The sequence below is a fragment of the Myodes glareolus genome, chromosome 22, assembly GCF_982192425.1.
Source record: "Myodes glareolus chromosome 22, mMyoGla1.1, whole genome shotgun sequence".
NCBI classification, from domain to species: domain Eukaryota; kingdom Metazoa; phylum Chordata; class Mammalia; order Rodentia; family Cricetidae; genus Myodes; species Myodes glareolus.
In genome coordinates, this window is record NC_142047.1 from 13603447 (window position 1) to 13617065 (window position 13619).

Genomic DNA, 13619 nt, shown 5'->3' on the forward strand with positions numbered 1-13619 from the left:
GGCCAGAACTCCTTCACATATATACTATGTCACAGACATACATTCGCATCCATTCCCGCTCAGCAGGACCACAAGCTCATCCAGGCACACTGACACCCATTCACTGATGCACCCAGGCACACGCTCCCTCAGACACACACACATCCCACACCGGCTGCACATGCCGCAGAGATACAGAGGTGGGGGTGTCCTCCTTTAGCATGCGTTTACAAACCTACAGTACACATAGATTTACATTCGAATGCATTTGCCCATCATTCATGCTTGCGTACCCCCACACTGGCACTCGGATGGCCAGTACCATAGACACACACTCTAATAGGGTGGGCTCTGGCCTTTTTCTACACAGAACAAACCCAGAGTCATGCTTGGCTTCCACTCTCTTCAGCTAAGTTCTACTACTGTTGAAAGGGGCCCCCGCCCTGTCCAGGAAGCCATTCTCTGTCCCCATTCCTCTCCTGCAGCCTTCATCAGTCTTCACTACGATTCCCCTCCTTTATCTTTACTGCCTCACCCTCCCCTCGTCACACTAAGGTCAGAAATGAGGTGTCCTTCATCCCATATGTCCTGTTCCTTTCAGGTTCATAACCATGAATATAGCTCAAGAAAAGGCGCCCCAACTTCCACTCCTGGCCCAAAGATTCCGATGACTCTCTATCTAAGTCTCTCCACAAAAAGCAGGAAGTCTTTGCCCCTCCCCACTTTTCATTATGGTCCCCAAAAAGATTCATTTAAATCCACCGAGAACCTTGGAGGCAACCGTAACATCTTACCTTTTGGAAGGTTGAGAAAATGCATTAACCACCCTCCCTCCCCACCCCCCACCCTCGCTGGAGGCACTGAGGCCCTAAATGGGCTCTGTGCAATGTGCGCTTGCGCACCTCATCTTGACAGCCCTGTTCTGTTGCTATGGAAACGGTCGGCCAAGCGCACAAGGCTTGGAGAAGGCCGACCCTGGGGCCCCAGAGTACAGCAGTTTCCCTCCACTGCAAAGGAGGACCCCTCCTCTCCATTCTGGATCAGTGATTGGTTCCACCTTTTTATAAGCTCCCCCTTGAATTCATGTAGGACACTGAGGCCCTTCCACTGGTCCCCAGAGGCTACTCGGGTGCAATTAGGACAAGAACAGATGGTGGCCCAGACGGTGGATGGGGAGGATAGCACCGAGTTCTGGGGCCCTCAGGGGAAGAACTCACCTTCGGGACGAAGCGAATGAGAAGTGGGCAGGGGTATTGGGAGAGAAGTTGCGGGGGCTGTCCAGGGGACTGCTACCTGCAGGAGAAAGGAGGACTTTAGGGTCTTTTGGTCACCAAAATAAGTTGCTAGGGACAGCTCACCCTTCTAATGTAGGCCCGTGCATGTATGGTAGAACACGCCCCTTTTGCAGTGGCCCCGCCTCTCTCAACATTTTGGGGGGGGGGGTCTCGATTCACTGAACTCACCCAGATGTCTGTCTACTCGGCCTCCTCTAAGACGGCTCCGCCCTTCAGCTCTGGTTCCTCCTTTCTGCTTCTACAAGGTCTAACCCAGCTTCCTCTAAACTGGGTGCAACCCACTCATCAATCCAGAATGGCCCCGCCCATAAGGAATGGCCACGCCCCGACTGTGGCCCCGCCTCCTACGGTCTAAATCCAAACGTACCCAGGCTGCATCTTTGTCTCACCTAAGTGGCCTGGCAGCGGGGAGTGGGGTCGCGGCAGGGTCGGTGAAGTGCTTGTCAGGATGAGGCTTTTCCTGTTACTGGTGCGGCAACTGCCAGGGAAGGAAAGCGGGGATCAAGAGAGGCCCCAGACCCTTGAGTGTGAGCCTATGAAGTCACTCTTCCGGTTCAGATCCTCACTTCTCTTCCATGCTGCAGCCAGTGTATGACGCTTCCAGAGTAGAGTGCGACTCGTGTGCAGCTCTGTGAGGTCTGTGTCAATTCTGGCCTGATAGCCATGGTGACACCACTGGTCATCCTGAATGTCCGTGTCCTTGAGATGCCCATAACATTCACAGTCTATAGACACATGTGGCAACCACGGGATGAGACCCACACTGGTGTGTCATGTATGCTATCTCTGTGACAACACATCTTTCTCTGTGTGGTGCAGTGAGAAACACAGCGTGTTCATGACTGTGTGACTCCTGCATGGTGCATGACTTCCGCTGCAGGTGTGCAGTTGACACCAGGGTATCAGCACGAGGTACACTGGCTGTGTGTGTCCATCACTGTGTGTTCCCATCCCTGTGTGTGAATTTAACACCCTGTGACACTGGGCACCTCCAAGCATGCAACGATGCACCACATGGATACGTGCTGTGTGACTGTGTGTGTCCTTGCCTCTGCAGAAGTCCCTATGTCTGTTTAGCCTGGTGTCAATCTAACACCGCTGTTGTGACAGGGTTAGGTGCGTGAATGTGTCATTTTAAAAACGGGTCGTTTTCGGTGGGTGGTCTTGCATGTAGCATTTTACTAAGCGAGCACAGTCTGTGTGACACCGGAGGTGACCCTATTTGTCCATGGCTTTGACCTGTGGCTGAGTACATGTGGTGCCTCCCAATGAGTGTATGGGAACCTCTAGGGTGTGTGTGTGTGTGTGTGTGTGTGTGGTCATATTCTGTGTGACACCGTGTCACTATTTTCAGTGTGAGGCTGTGTTAGACTTGGGAGGGTCCATGCAGTGATAGCGACCCCCATTTCCTCCTAGCAGCTGCAGAAGAGAAGCCCCCAGTTGCTCTAGCCCCTTCGCTCTCAGCCGCAGTGACTGAGCATATTAGCTTGTCCAAGAGCACGCGGATGGAGGAGGGGGGGGAGGCCAGGCTGCGGCTATTGTTCTGAGGGTGCCAAGCCCCCCCCCCGCCGTACCCTACCCCCACCGGGCCTCCTGAGCCCACCACGTCTGCAAACAAAGGCGCTGCAACCCCCCGCCGGCACGACCCCTGTCCCCAGCTCAGGCCTTTCTAGTCTCTACAGCAGCAGCACTGCCCGCACCGCCCGCGTTCAACCCTATCCCCTGCGGGAGGGCACAGCGGACACCTCTGGCGCAGCTGGACAGCGAGCAGCATCCCGGCCCCGCCCTGCCGCAGCAGCCGACCGGGAGGCTTCACCGGGAAGACCAGGATAGGGTGTCGGGGTTGGGGGTCTACCTCTTGGTGCGGCGGAACATGCTGCCGCCGGGGAAGGAGGGCATCGAGAAATTGGAAAGCGCGGTCCAGAGAGAGTCAGACATGACCCGGCGGCGGCGACATGGTGGCAGGTGCGGCAGCGGCAGCGGCAGCGGCGGCAGCAGCACAGGGAGCGAGTGTGCTGGGCGGAGGCTGGAGCCGCAGCGGCGGCCAGGGGAGGGCGGGGGAGGGGAGGGCCCTGCTGCTGCGGCCGGTCGCGAGGGGGCGCTGCGGGGTGTCGTCGCGCGAGGCCCCGCCCGCGTGCACGCCTGGTGCCCCTACCTGGGGATAGCATGCCGGTGCATCTTTCCCCCAAAGCTCACCTGCTGCTTTTCCGGGGCAAGGGCAAATCCTTCTGGAAGAAAAAGGGGTAAAAAGGATGGAGGTCAGCGTGGACATATGGCCACTGCCCAAATTGCAGCTCCGTTCACCTAAGGGGCAAGAGCGTCATCAGCATGACCATGTCACCCTTGCCTTTCTCCTGATTCCCGGTAGCCAAAACAGAGTGAAGTGCACAAGAAATAGACCCAACTGGACATCTGAAAGCATGTTCATGCGAATAAAGTTTTGTTTGCTTTCTGACAAGACAGGATCTCACTCTAGCTCAGGATGGCTTGGAACTCACCCAGGCTGTCCTCCAACCAGAGATCCCACTGCCTCACGTCCAAAGTGCTCAGATCACAGTTGTGAGCCACCATGACAATATTTGTAAAACATTGTTCTTTGTTCTGGATAGGGTCTCATGTAGTCCAAGCTGGTCTTGAACTTGCTGTGTAGCTGAAGGATAACCTTGATCTTCTGATCCTGCCGCTACACCTCCTCAGCACCGGCATACAGGCATGCGCCACCACACCCTGTATATGGTACTGAGTATCAAACCCAGGCCTTTGTGCACTTTCCCAGGTGAGTCATGAAAAATATTTCTGGCAGACCCAGAGGCCAACAAGCTTGACCGCTGGAGGTAGATTTCTAAGACCCACACTGTGGAAGGAGAGAACCCACTCCAAAAGAAAGCTGTGTACCTCTACACTCACACTGACACACACAAATAATTGCAAAGTTTCTCTCCCCAGGAATGTTTCCTGCTGTTGGTGGAGATGCACACTTTTAATTCAGCACCCGGGGAGTAGAAGCAAGAGAATCTCTCTGAATTTGAGGCCAGACTGCTCTACACATCTTGTTCCAGGCCAACCAGAGCTATACAGTGAGACCGTCTCAGGTAAATAAATACATACATTTATTGAACATCAGATCTTAATGCTGGACACTGGGAACATGGCAGTTAATAAGAAAAATGAATGTCTAGCCTTTGGGAAAAGACATTTAGAAGCACTTGCTTGTCATTCTAGCTACACAGAAGGCTGAGGCAGGATGTTCTTGCAACCAAGACTGTCCTGGACTCCATAACAAGAAAATAGATGATGTCTTTTAAAATAATAACCCACAGATATTAAATAAGAGTAATATAGGAGTAATAATATAGTAGAGATGGCTCAGTGGTTAAAAACACTTTGTTGCTCTTGAAAAGGACCCAGGTTTAGTTGCCAGCACTCACATGGCAGCATTACAAATGTCTGTAACTGCAGTTCCAGGGGAAATGATGCTATTTTCTGGCCTCTGTTGTACTGCACACACATTGTGCACAGGCATACACGCAAGCAAGACACACATACACATAAATAAAAATAGAGTTCATCATTATCCTTGGCTACATAGGGAGTTCAAGACTACATAAGAGATCCTGTCTCAAAAATAAATAAATAAATAATAAAAAATAAGAGGAAAAAGTGGCTTGTATGGCCACTCAATGAGTCAGGCTACCAAACCTGAGAACATGAGTTTGTTCCCTGGGACCTACATGGTAGAAGAAGAGAAATGATTTACAGAAGTTATTCCCTGATCTCCACATGTACCACATGTTCATTCAGGACAGGCACCCACCACACACGCACACGCACGCACATATGCACACACACACACACACACACACACACACACACACACACACACACTGAGATTTAAAAAGGAAGGAAGGGGCCACCACAGAAGAACTGTGGAGAGAATGTCTAGGGTACTGCAAGGATGAAGGCCTGGACATAATATAGAACTTACGTGTCTCAAGCATAAATGAAGAAATGAATGACTTCCTACGTCCCGACAGCCCTGCCCCACTCAAGGCCTGCTCGTAGAGTTGGGGTAGCATAGTAAATGGGACTTTGAGAGAAGCCAAAAGCTCTTTAATTAAAAAATTATATAGGCAGAATCAGGTGGATCTCTGAGTTCCAGGCTAGGCCACCCTGGTCTATAGAGTTTCAGGACAGCCAGGACTACACAGAGAAACCCTGTCTCAAATAAAGGAAAGAAAAAGAAAGAAAAAGAGAAGAAATGAGGGAATAAGGTTGGAGAGATGGCTCAGGAGCTAAGAGCAAGGACTGCTCTTTCAGAGGTCCTGAGTTTAATTCCTAGCAACCACATGGTATGTGATTGGTACAGAAGAATCTTTGTATGTGGTAAATATGTATTACTCTCATTAGTCAATAAGGGGCTGACTGACCTATAACTAGGCAGAAAGGGACTGGGTGAGAAAGCCAGACTAGGAGGACACTGGGAGTCTCCAGAGTTGGGAGCCAGACACAGAGGAAGCAGGACTTTTAGAAAATGAGGTAACAAGCCAGGGCTTAGTGGTGTACACCTTTAACCCCAGCACTCGGGAGGCAGAGACAGGCGGGTCTCTGTGAGTTTGAGGCCAGCCTGGTCTACAGAGCTAGTTCTAGTACAGCCAGGACTGTTTCGCAGAGAAACCCTGTCTCAAAAACCAAAGCAAAGCAAAACAAAACAAAAACAAAAATAAAACAAACAAAAAAGAAATAAATTGAGATATCAAGCCATAAACCACATGGTAGGACTTAGATAAGAAATAAAGGTTAGGGGGCTGGAGAGATGGCTCGGTGGTTAAGAGCATTGCCTGCTCTTCCAAAGGTCCTGAGTTCAATTCCCGGCAACCACACGGTGGCTCACAACCATCTGTAATGAGGTGCCTTCTTCTGGCCTGCAGGATATTGTATACGTAATAAATAAATAGATATTTTTAAAAAAGAAATATAGGTTAATTTAAATGTAAGAGCTAGTGAGTAATGAGCCTAAGCTAATGACCAAGCACGAGTACTTACATGAAAAGTCTGCCTACAGCATGGCTCACCACCATCTATAATAGGAGCTGATGCTCTCTTCTGGCTTGCAGCTGTATTTGCAGAGTACTCATACATAAAATATAAATAAATTTAAAAATTTAAAATATATTATAAAAATAAATCTTTAGAAAATGGAAAGGAGGGCAGGTGGCGATGGCACACACTTTAGCCCCAGCACTTGGGAGGCAGAGGCAAGGGAATCTCTGACTTTGAGGCTAACCTACTCTACAGAACAAGTTCCAGCACAGCCAGGGGTACACAGAGAAACCCTCTGTTAAAAAACAAAAGCCAAAACAAAAATGAAAAAGAGGAAAAGTCATTACATCGTCCCGATCCTTTTCAGAGGAGAGCAGTGGGATTAGTAACCTGTCTTTCACAGGCTGAACTAAAGGAGGTTGACTAGCAATGCAGGTGAGAAGAGTTGGGTGAAGGTTTCAAAAGATTTGTTTTATTTTGAAACAAGGTCTCACATAGCCTATGCTGTCCTTGAACTCCTGTCTCCACTTCCCAGGTGCTGAGATTGTAGATGCAAGCTAACATGCCTTGCTTCAGTGAATCTTTTGAAGGAGAAAAAAGGTATGTTATGATGCTGGTGACATTCCAGTGGATAAAGACTGTAATGAATAAGTTTAAGAACCAGAATTCCGGGCTGGAGAAATGGCTCAGCAGTTAAAAGCACTGACTGCTCTTCCAGAGGATCCGGGTTCAATTCCCAGCACCCACATGGCAGCTCACAATTCTCTGAAAATCCAGTTCCAGGGGATCTGACACCTTCACACTAATGCACATAAAAGATAAATAAATCATAAAAAAAGGAACCAGAATTCTAGGGCTGGAGAGATGGCTCAGTGGTTAAGAGCACATACCATTCTCCCTGAGGACCTGGATTCAGTTCCCAACACCCACATCAGGTAGCTCACAGCCTGTAACCCAGGCTCCGGGGTATTTAGTACATCTGACCTCTGTGGGCACTTGTATTCATGTGCAACTACCCACACACATACACATGATTAAAATAGATCTTTAAGAATAAAATACTTCTTGCAGGGCACGGTGGCATGCAACTTTGATCTCAGCACTTAAGAGGAAGAGAGTAGACAGGAAGATTCAAAGCCAGCCTGATCTACATAGGAACACCCTACTCAATAGATAAAAATAAATAAAATCTTAAACAAAACAAAACAAGAACCAGAATTCTAGTCCTCAACACCTACCCGAATGCTAAATGGGCATGAGGGCTCCCAGGCAAACCCAGTGCTGGGATGGGGTGGAGATGAGGGACCCCCAGGACAGACTGACTAGCTAGACTAGCCCATGTTAGCAAGCTCTGAGGTCATCCAGAGAACCTGCATCAGTAAATAAGGAGAGGACTGGAGGAAGACAGCAGGTATCAACCTCCAGCCTCTACACACATGTGCACACACGTGTGTACTCACGCACATGTGGACACAAATATATGCATGCATGCACACCACATACATACATGTGCAAAATTCTTTCTATGATCTCTCAGAGATGAAAACCTGGCTTTTAAATCCCAAACTTGCCTTTTGTGACCTTGGCAAATGACCTTCCCAAAGTACCCCTGTCTCCTAGAGGAGTCTGTGTGGTGATGCAGGTTTTAGCATTTTAGGGTGGTACCTGGCACTTGGTGTATGCTCAGCAAGTTGTAAGTACAGGGCAGAAGAGATGCTCAGCTCTTAAGGGTGTTTGAACAAGCCTAGTTCCATGAGTTCCAGCCACAGGAACCACGTAGTGAAAGCAAAGAACCCCCTTCTACAAATTGTGACATATGCTCACCTACATACACATACATACATTCACACACACAGATAGACAGACAGATAGATAGATGGTAAGATAGATCGATAGATGGTAAGATAGATAGATAGATGGATGGATGGATGGATGGATGGACGGACGGACGGACAGACAGAAAGACAGATAGATAGATAAATAGATAGATACAGGTTGGAGAGAAAGCTTAGCAGTTTAGAGCACTTGTTCTTGCAGAGGATTTGATTCCCAATACCTACCTACATGGCAATTTACAGCTGTCTGAAATTCCAGCTATAGGGGATCTAATGCCTTCTTCTGGCCTCTATGATCCCTGGCTACTGGTAGTTCACAGACATTCATGCAGGCAAAACATCCTTACACATGAATTTCAAAATTAGTAAGACAAATTTTTAAGTAAAAATTTAAAATGTTAAAGTAATAAGTCAGAATAAAAGTTATTGATAGGCATGGCACACAGCAGAGAATGTCTCAGAGGATCCTACCACTTTCATGTACAAAGGGCATTCAGACAGAGCAGGGTCAAAGGGCAGCCTGCCCTGGGGAGCCAAAGTGGCCAGAAAGCCAGACTAGATCTTCTCTCTTGTAATGGCAGGTTTGGGGTGAATTGGTCTCCCGGTTTACAAGCTAAGCAGCTTTAATGGACCTAGCAAAAGTAAGACCTGGATTTTTCAGTCATGGGGCCAAGGTCTCCAGACCTTTGTAACGAGGCATAGGATGATAAGCCTTAAAGAATCTTTAACTACCACAGAAAGAAGTCCTCAGAATGAACCTCATCTGCAAGCTACCCATAAACATCCCAGAGTGGAGAAAAGGGACAAACCAGAGCCACAGAAATTTAGATCCTTTCTGTATTCAGGAGGCAGAGGCAGGGGAATCTTTGCGAGTTTGTGAGTTCGAGGTCAGCCTGGTCTATATAGCAAGTTCCAGGCTACACAGTGAGATGCTATCTCAACACAGTTTTTAAAATTAGATAAAAATAAAGAAAGAAGAGAAATGTAGAACCTTGGAGTCATGTTAGACAAACGCCACCTCCCACTCCCCTACTCCAGCTGCAGAGCTGTTCTGCTTCTCCCGGCAGGGTGCTGTGCTCTTCGTGTTTAGTATCCTAACTGCACACAGGCGACTCTGGAGCTGAGGAATAGTGGGATATTTGCTTAGCGGTGGAACCGATGCGAGTGAATGGACCCAGGCATTACAGTGGCTAGCTCAGAAGGCAGAGGTGGCCGCATTCGAGAGAGCAGGAATTCCTTGCACGTCCTGAACTGAGTGGATGAGCAGCCATAATATAGGGGTTGGGGGCGGAGGCTTGCGTCAGAGACAAAGTCCCGCGTGGCGTTGAGCCAATGGGATTCGGCGCCGGTTCGAAGGACCGGGACACACCCCGTTCAGGGCCCGCCCACTTCCATCCTTCTGCGAGGAGCGGGTGCCTTGGACCGGCTTAGCTGCTGTAGTACTTCCTCTGGCTTTGCCGCAACACCCTCTCGTACTCAAGACTCACACTCCTGATCTACCCTGGGAGCAGGAGGGAAAGTGAGGAAAGACGTCGAGAAACCCAGGCTTTGAGACTCTGTTTGAAAGCAAATTAGCTTTCCAATCAGGGGCTGTTCCAGCCTCCTGGGATGTCTTTCCTACTGAGTCTCATTTTCCCCCCTGCCCTTACTGATTGCTCACCTCTCCGTGGTCTTGATCTTGGAAATGATGCATTAAGGGAGCCTACAATTGGACAAGAGCCTGGGCTCACAACTGATTTAGTCTAAATTCTGGAGCACAATCAGGGACTGACCTCCAAGGAGGCTCAGAAGAACCAGCTTCTAGGTAGCCCTAGGCGTTAAGCCTTGATCATTTCCCCTGTGAGGTTAGTTTATAAACTCAGAAGGACAAGCCAAACCTCAGAGGACAGTTTCAGCCTCAAACTCCCTACCTGCCTGAGGATTTGTTTCAGCTTTCCCTCACTCCAAAACCCCTCAATATCCCACTCTGTGCACTGGACTCACGCCTCCTGCGCCTGCGCAGCCTAGCGACCAGCATCTTCGAAGACTGATTGCAAGGAGCTAAAAATCGCTCCCGCCCACCCACAAGCTGGGCTGGACTTAAGGATCGCGGGCGGGTGTGTGTATGTGTGTGTGTGTGGTGGGAGTATTGTAGTGGAGGGGGTGGAATGCAAAGTGGGAAGGCTGTCTAGGTGCCTGTCCAATTAGGGCAGTAGGAAGAGTCCTAGTGGCCAGACAGGTGAATGGAGGACTCAGGTTCGCAAGCCTAGGAAGGGCTCTGAGGCGGTGAGGTGGGAGGCTGACGAACAAACATGTTTACAGCTGCTGAAGTGCTGGTAACCCCGAGGGGCTCGAACCCTGGGGCAATAACTTTACTTGCCGCACCTTCACCCCCAGACTGTCCAAACGTCTGGGCAAGGACCTGGGCCCCGCTGCCTCCGACTCCGGTGGGGCCAGATGCAGCCCAGACCATCCTCGAGGGGGCGCGCTAGGATGCAGCCCCTCCAGTAGCCTCCGGGATACACGGGCAACGCCTGAGGGGCGGGGTCCGCGCTGCCAGGACGCGCGGCCACTGCACTCCTAGCCCAGAGCATCCTCTAGCAGTACTAAGGGTCGCCAGGGCCGACCCGGGCGCAAGTTCTCCTGCGTCCTGCTCGGCCCCGCCCCAGGGCACCGACCCCATCCCCTCCTTGGAGCCCGGGCTGCAGCGTACCTGCAGCCTCCGGCGGCGAATCAGGCCCGAATCGTCCATGGCGGCGGCGACTTCGGTCCGGGGGAGGGAGGAGGGAAGTGGCGGCAGCAGGAGGAGGGAGGAGGGAGGAAGAGAGAAGCCTCGGGGACCGCGGCGGCGGCCGGTGAGGGAGGGGGGGCGGAGGGCGGAGCGAAGCGGGGCGGGCCCGGCGCCGTCACTGCGTCTGGGAGCTGGAGCCCGGTTTCGGCCACCGTTGCCCGCGCTGGTGGTGGTGGGGCGAGCAGGGTTGGGTGGGTGGAGCCTCCAGATGTCCCAAAGGGAGGCATGCTGGCGAGAGACCCTATCAAGACATTCTCTTGCACAGACCCTCCAACCCAAGAAAGATCCCCAAGGGAGCTATTCTCAACAGACGAATTCCCGGTGCGACTAGCGGCCCCCCCACAGGCGACACATTCCCACAAGGATGTGATCTGCCATGAAGAGCTATCCCTTCACCCTGAAAATCACTTCTAATACAGATAGTGTCTGAGAGGTGACGCTTCATCTCAATATCCCCCTTCCTGAAGAGGCATTTCTTCAAAGATCCTATTGGTGACATATTTGGGCACCCTGGAGCGAATATCCCCCACAATGGGACCACTCGAAGGCATATTCTCTTCTCTGTGGGAAACTGTCTCCACCCCAGGACATCCTCAGATCTCCACAGATGCATTCTTCCAGAGTCACGTGTTCAGCCAAGAGGCTGGTTCTCATGGGAGTTTCCCCCTCAGAAAAATGTGTATATACACTCAACTCAGACCTCCTTCCTTTGCCTGACACAGGACAGAACCCCTTAAGTCCTGCAGCCCCTCCAGAGTCTTTGCCTCATGGTCAGGATTAAGGAGTTAGGCCAGGTCAGGATATATTTATAAGAGCGATTAGCTGGTAGCTGGGGAGGGGGCAGATGGAGTGATCCTTACTCCGCTCCAGCTCACTCGGTTTAGGCCAAACTAGACCACGCTTCCCAGCGTTGGAGAGGACATCACCTGAACCCTAGACAGAGCGGGAAGTGGAAGGGTGGCCCTCTGAACTAGTGTGACCTCCATTGGACAACGGAGGGGAGAAGAGGGCTGGGTCAGTGTGTTCTTGGTGGTTGGCCCTCGTTTCTGCACCTTTGCCTGTGTTATTGTTGCCTGCATCTTTCTCAGTTGGTCAGCATAACCACCTCAATGAGTCTGTTGCTTATATTTGTCTATCCACGACTTGCAATTTTTCTCTTGTTCCCAGCCTAGAAAGCTGTCCCTGGTGCTGGCTTCGTGCTCCTGTCCACGGTGCTGAAATGTGAGCACCGTGAAGGCGATGAGGGCATGCGTGTGCACAGGGTCTTGAGGGAGGCAAACCCCACAAACACGATAGATATGACTCTCAACCACCTTGGTCCAGCCCAGACAAAAGCTGTTTCCTGTAACAGTTGGCTCCTGGGACCTCTATGATGTCACTGTTGCTCATAGAAAGATAGAGAAATAGAGGTTCCAGTCTAGCCTGGGTTACATAGGGATATCCTTCCCTAGGGAGGCATTAATTCATTAATTTCCTTACTCAACATCTACTGAGCATGTTCGGTGAGAAAGTACAAAATTTGGCAATATAGGAGTTCAGCAATGAAAAGACCAAAGCTACATCCCTGCCTTTGGGCCAGAGAGGTTAAGTTCCACAACAAGCTGCAGGGATGTCTTACCCACTAAGAGTACACTGACTGCTCTTCCAGAAGACCTGAGTTTAATTCCTAGCACCCATGTAGTGGCTCACAACTGTTCATAACTCCTATTCCAGGGGATCTGAGATCTTCGTTTGGCCTCTATAGGTACCAGGCACAAACATGATGGGCATATACATGCAGTCAAAATACCTATATGCATAACATAACTTAAACTAGAAGTAGAGTGATTGATGCTCTTGCAGAGAAACAGAGTTTGGCTCCCAGATCCACACTGGGTAGTTGACAAGAGCATGTACCCTCAGCTCTGGGTGATCAGAGGCATCTGACCTCCCCAGGCAACTACAGTAAAGTGCACACATACCCCCAGACCCAATGCATACTAAAATAATTAAATAATTATTTTTTATTAAATAATTAAAGTAAGCCTTTAAAAATGCCTGCCTCACTGTGAGATAGGAGGGAGACACATTTCTGGTGGTGCTATACATATTCTATAAGGATGGATGCATATCTCTAAAAACATGCATATGACATAGGAGTAAAAGCAGAAAGTGCTCTGCACATACACTGTTGTGTACACACATATTCTACAAATACATTCACAAACACTGCATATCCTTACACATCTTACTCTTTAAACACAGACACAAACAAGTACTCACACATAATGTGTACACACTCCTCAAATAAAGACCCACTTATTCTCCAAAAGCATGCATAATGGGTTAGGGAGATTGTTCAGTGGTTAAGAGAACATACCACCCATGCAGAGGACCCAAGTTCAATTCCCAGCACCCATGTCAGGCAGCTCATTGCTGCCTGTAACTCCAGCTCCAGTTGGATCAGAGGACTATGACCTCATAGGGCGACTGCACTCATATCCAAAGAGACAGACAGACACACACACACACACACACACCTGTCTTAAAATAGTAAAATATAAAAACACACACACACACAAAATCAGCAAAGAGAATCACACACAACAAACATAAATATTTGCAAATATCCAGCAAACAGACACACATAATATACATAAACAAGCACACACACACACACACACACACACACACACACACACACAGGCTGGAGAGATGGCT

At 49.8% G+C, this 13619-nt stretch overlaps 1 protein-coding gene across 3 annotated transcripts in view; it reads right to left on the bottom strand.

Moving 5' to 3' along the window:
- Mast1 (microtubule associated serine/threonine kinase 1) overlaps positions 1-10944 on the bottom strand; it is a 35441-nt gene extending 24497 nt beyond the window's left edge. Inside the window, exons 1-4 of one of the 3 annotated variants that reach the window (XM_087900419.1) lie at positions 10842-10944; positions 3471-3502; positions 1664-1752; positions 1197-1272 (exon numbers count right to left, since the gene is read on the bottom strand). In XM_087900419.1, the coding sequence (XP_087756545.1) occupies positions 1197-1272; positions 1664-1752; positions 3471-3502; positions 10842-10880 (236 nt within the window). In that variant the 5' untranslated portion in view covers positions 10881-10944. Of the gene's footprint in view, positions 1-1196; positions 1273-1663; positions 1753-1840; positions 1952-3129; positions 3304-3470; positions 3503-10841 lie in introns of those variants that run through there. The other 2 variants (XM_087900418.1, XM_087900420.1) reach the window with 2 other exon arrangements.
- Between the last annotated feature and the right edge of the window lie 2675 nt (positions 10945-13619).